The following is a 4922-nucleotide window of genomic DNA, read 5'->3' on the forward strand; positions in this document are numbered from 1 at the left end:
ATGAGTCATCATCTGAAACATAAAGCTGAGTCATCATCTGAAACAAAGATGAGTCATCATCTGAAACATAAAGCTGAGTCATCAGGAAACAATTCGAAGGAAGATTTTCTCACCATTATCAGGATTGTTGCGTATCTCCTCCTCCAGGTCATCTGGCGAGACGTACTCTGGCTCCGCCCCCTCGTCAGTGGGGTGTGGTTTAAGTTTTCCACAGCAGCAGTTGCAGCAGCAGCAGAGACAGCAGCCGCAGTAACAGCCGGTCAGGATCCCACAGAGCAGGAACAGACCCTGCAGCAGAAACAGCCCGTCACATCACCTCCTGCTTCCTGGTTTTACCCCTGCATCAGTCTAAGCCCCGCCCCCACCTTAGCCCACCAGGTGGACAGCATGAAGTAGGTGTTGACGTTGTCCTCTCCGAACTGCTGGGCCACGTAGAGTCCCAGCGAGCCGTACGAGTCGTAGATGTTCCTCTTGGTGAGGTCGGACAGGACAGCGTGGGCGCTGTTCAGCTCCTTGAACTTCTCCGCTGCCTCCGGGTTGTCCGGGTTCTTATCCGGGTGGAACCGCAGGGCCAACTTCCTGTTTTCAGAAGCACAGAGTGGAGTTCAACCATGAGCACCTGCAGCAGGTGAGTGGGCGGGGCTGAGCTCACCTGTAGGACTTCTTGATGTCTTCATGGCTGCAGCCTTTCTCCAGACCCAGGATCTGATACAAAGACTCTCCAGAGGTGGACAGAGTTCTCTGCTTCCCATCAGACATCCTGGCATCACCTGAGACAGGGGACAAATGTCTCAGTGAGCAGAGGGACGGGACGGGACAGGAGGACAGGAGGACAGGACAGGAGAGGAGGACAGGAGGACAGGAGGACAGGACAGGAGAGGAGGACAGGAGGACAGGAGGACAGGACAGGAGGACAGGACAGGACAGGACAGAGGACAGGACAGAGGACAGGACAGGACAGGACAGAGGACAGGACAGGAGGACAGGAGGACAGGACAGGAGGACAGGACAGAGGACAGGACAGGACAGGACAGGAGGACAGGACAGGAGAGGAGGACAGGAGGACAGGAGGACAGGACAGGAGGACAGGACAGGAGAGGAGGACAGGAGGACAGGAGGACAGGACAGGAGGACAGGACAGGAGGACAGGAGGACAGAGGACAGGAGGACAGGAGGACAGAGGACAGGAGGACAGGAGGACAGGAGGACAGAGGGACAGGAGGACAAGACAGGAGGACAGGACATGAGGACAGGAGGACAGAGGACAGGAGGACAGGACAGGAGGACAGGACATGAGGACAGGAGGACAGAGGGACAGGAGGACAGGAGGACAGAGGACAGAGGACAGGAGGACAGGACAGGAGGACAGGAGGACAGGACATGAGGACAGAGGACAGGAGGACAGGACAGGACAGGAGGACAGGAGGACAGGACATGAGGACAGGACAGGAGGACAGGAGGACAGGAGGACAGGACATGAGGACAGAGGACAGGAGGACAGGTCATGAGGACAGAGGACAGGAGGACAGGTCATGAGGACAGAGGGACAGGACATGAGGACAGAGGACAGGGACACAGTGGATGTTTAAACAGATTTTATAATCTCTGAAAGTGAAAAATAAAACATTAAATGTCTCTGCAGTGAGACACAGTCAAACTGTCTCTAAACGGAGACAAAACCCAGAGTCTCCTCTACATCCTTTACAGCCCTCTGAACACAGTTCTACACCTGTCCAGAACCAGAACCAGAACCAGCCTGACCTGACACACCTGAGTGTGGATCAGGACCAGGTCCTGCAGGTCCAGCTGGGTCTGCAGGTTCTGGGACACCTGTCTCTACATGAAGGATGGATGAAGGTTTACCTGCTGAAGCCTCTCTGCGTCCTCACACTGGCTCTGTCCAGGTGTCTCAGGTGTCTCAGGTGCTGGACTCGGACAGACTCCATCAAACATTCAGCAGCAGCTCAGGTGATCTCACACCTGCTCAGGTTTCAGTGGGGGAGGGGGGTTACCGTGGTGACCAGGTGAGTCAGGACAGACGGACCTACCTGTGTGTTTACCTGGATTTCTGTGTTCAGAGAGGAAAGTCTGAACCGACCAATCAGAGGAAGGACTGCAGGTCTGAGATGCTCAGAACCCAGCAGAGTTTGTTCTGGACCCAGACCCAGACCCAGACCCAGACCATCAAAACCAGAGGAAATCCTCCCAGCTGATTGATTGAGCAGTGTCTGAATCTGATTGGACGAGACAGCAGATGACTCGCTCACCTGTGAGGTCACAGTTGAAGGTCAGAGCTGACCCTGAGCTGTGACCTTCTGGTCCTGGCTTCACTCTGACAGGAGCAGCGCCTCCTGCTGGAGGGGAGCGGCGCCTCCTGCTGGAGGGGAGCGGCTCCCCCTGCTGGAGGGGAGCGGCTCCCCCTGCTGGAGGGGAGCGGCGCCTCCTGCTGGAGGGGAGCGGCGCCCCCTGCTGGAGGGGAGCGGCGCCCCCTGCTGGAGGGGAGCGGCTCCCCCTGCTGGAGGGGAGCGGCTCCCCCTGCTGGAGGGGAGCGGCGCCCCCTGCTGGAGGGGAGCAGCGCCCCCTGCCTCCTGCTGGAGGGGAGCAGCGCCCCCTGCCTCCTGCTGGAGGGGAGCAGCGCCTCCTGCCTCCTGCTGGAGGGGAGCAGCGCCTCCTGCCTCCTGCTGGAGGGGAGCAGCGCCTCCTGCCTCCTGCAGGAGGGGAGCAGCGCCTCCTGCTGGAGGGGAGCAGCGCCCCCTGCCTCCTGCTGGAGAGGAGCAGCACCTCCCCTCCAGCAGGAGGTGAAACATGAAGAAACACAGAAGCAGCTTCAGGTTTCAGAGGTTTTTACTGACACTCAGACTCCTCCTCATCTTTACAGAAAACCTTTCAGCTTCCTGGACACAGGTGAGTTCCTCTGCAGGAACCGACCAATCACAGCTCAGAGGGGCATCTGCAGCTGAGAGTACTCGTCCTGCCCCTCCTTCTCCTCCAGGTGAGGCTCCACATCATCAGCATCCAGCTGTGGGTCAGAGCTCACAGGTCAGAGGTCATGCTTAGGGTGACAACATCACGATGATGTCATGATGATATCATGATGACGACATCATCGTGATGTCGACATCACGATGTCATCATGATGACATCATGATGATGACGCATGATGATGAAATCATGACAATATCATCATGATAATGTCATGATGATGATGACATAGCGATGAGGGCATCGTGATTACGTCATCATCATGATGACATTGTGATGACGTCATCTGTCACTCACACTCTGCAGCTCCCGGCGGCTGAAGAGGCGGGGCAACAGGACCATCCTCAGCGGGATGGTCAGCAGCAGCATGAAGGGGAACGCCAGCGCCGCCGCTGTGGCCATGACCACCCACAGCAGAGACAGACACGCCAGCTGGACCAGCGTGAACAGGTGCATCCTGAACGTCCTCACCTGTGGACAGGTGAGGAGGGTCCGGTTAGGGCCCCGAGTCCAGGACAGGAGGAGCAGGACCGGCCGGCTGGACCTACCTTACGGATGTAGTTGTGGTCCGGGTGGTACTTGGGAGGCATCAGCAGCAGGATGAGGCGGTCCGTGAGCTGGATCCCGTTCAGGGACATCACACCCATGTAGAGGAAGATCCCGAACAGGACCGCCAGAGGGATCTGACGCAGAACCGGTCCGATCACAATGGACAGACCTGCAGAGCCCAGACTGGGTCAGACCTGGCAGCAGGACTCTGAGAGCCAGCAGGGCACATGCTACTCACCCACTAAAAGTGCCACCAGAAACCCAGTCACCCTCTGCTCCTTGACCTCCTGGATGTGAGGCTTGTCGCCTGGAGCAGCAGCTTTGCTCATCACAGTCAGAGCGTTGGTGTGCGTGACGGACCGCACTGTGGCTGCCGATAACCATGGCAACCCAAACAGCGCCGAGACTCCGCCCACCACCACAATGATCAGCAGGTCCAGGTGGAAGCCGGTCCCCTTCTGCAGCATCCTCTCCTTCTTACTGACGATGAGCCTGCAGGACCAACGAGAACATCAGCTGATGAACCTGGGTCACAAAAACCACGACTCAGGACTTGTTTCTGGTTCAGCAAAGTCCAGCTGGACCAGTTCAAGTTTCTGTTTCGGACCAAAAGTCCAATAAATCCTTCATATGTCAGTTTGAGAACTGACTGGGACAAGATGATATGAGCTCGACCAAGAGTCAAATCTAAAACACCTCAACTTGGCAGGGATGATGTTGGCAGGGATTACAGTTGGCAGGGATTATGGTTAACAGGGATTATGGCTGGCAGAGAATATGGTTGGCAGGGATTATGGTTGGCAGGGATTATGGTTGGCAGRGAATATGGTTGGCAGAGAATATGGTTGGCAGGGATTATGGTTGGCAGGGATTATGGTTGGCAGGGAATATTTTGGCAGGGATTATGGTTGGCAGGGAATATTTTGGCAGGGATTATGGCTGGCAGGGATTACAGTGGTTGAGCACTGCCCAACCTCACACAGTGTCAGTTTGCAGCCCAAACGCGACTCGTTGTTGATCCTCAGATTTTCTGGCCAAATGGAAGCACACTGAAGTTAGAATGGACCACTGTCACCCTCAGACTGGACTTATGATCCGTTAAAGGTGGGGAGTCGTAGACTGGAGGAACCTTTAAGAATATGGAAATAGGTTGTTAACAAACTAGAAGGTGATGGAAAACTACTTCTTTGGCCTTCATGCACCCCTGACCTCTAACGGACCTGGAGAGATAGATATTACATTAAAAGATGAAGGCTGTGTCCAAAACGACAGGCCGGGTCCTCTGGAGGACCCAGACTACCCGGTCTCGGCGGGCCGGGTCCTTGGTAGACCGGGAAGACCGGAAAAAAAGAGGCTGTGAATTTGGACGGTCTAGCCTCCCCTCCTTACCC

The 4922-nt window shown here is 56.1% G+C and overlaps 2 protein-coding genes across 2 annotated transcripts in view; both read right to left on the bottom strand.

The window, feature by feature from the left end:
* The window catches only part of LOC106534225 (dnaJ homolog subfamily C member 5), a 5449-nt gene extending 2885 nt beyond the window's left edge, over nucleotides 1-2564 (bottom strand). The window contains exons 1-5 of the mRNA XM_014030797.1: nucleotides 2061-2564; nucleotides 1864-1980; nucleotides 653-770; nucleotides 366-579; nucleotides 114-288 (exon numbers count right to left, since the gene is read on the bottom strand). Of these exons, the coding sequence (XP_013886251.1) occupies nucleotides 114-288; nucleotides 366-579; nucleotides 653-759 (496 nt within the window). The 5' untranslated portion in view covers nucleotides 760-770; nucleotides 1864-1980; nucleotides 2061-2564. The remainder of the gene's footprint in view (nucleotides 1-113; nucleotides 289-365; nucleotides 580-652; nucleotides 771-1863; nucleotides 1981-2060) is intronic.
* Nucleotides 2565-2826: 262 nt separating this feature from the next.
* Nucleotides 2827-4922, bottom strand: part of LOC106534223 (anion exchange protein 2) — a gene marked incomplete in the record, with an annotated part of 20214 nt that continues 18118 nt past the window's right edge. Inside the window, 4 exon segments of the mRNA XM_014030795.1 lie at nucleotides 2827-3019; nucleotides 3280-3453; nucleotides 3531-3700; nucleotides 3770-4023. Of these exon segments, the coding sequence (XP_013886249.1) occupies nucleotides 2939-3019; nucleotides 3280-3453; nucleotides 3531-3700; nucleotides 3770-4023 (679 nt within the window).

Source organism: Austrofundulus limnaeus, unplaced genomic scaffold (assembly GCF_001266775.1).
Source record: "Austrofundulus limnaeus strain Quisiro unplaced genomic scaffold, Austrofundulus_limnaeus-1.0 Scaffold1119, whole genome shotgun sequence".
Classification (NCBI taxonomy): Eukaryota; Metazoa; Chordata; class Actinopteri; order Cyprinodontiformes; family Rivulidae; genus Austrofundulus; species Austrofundulus limnaeus.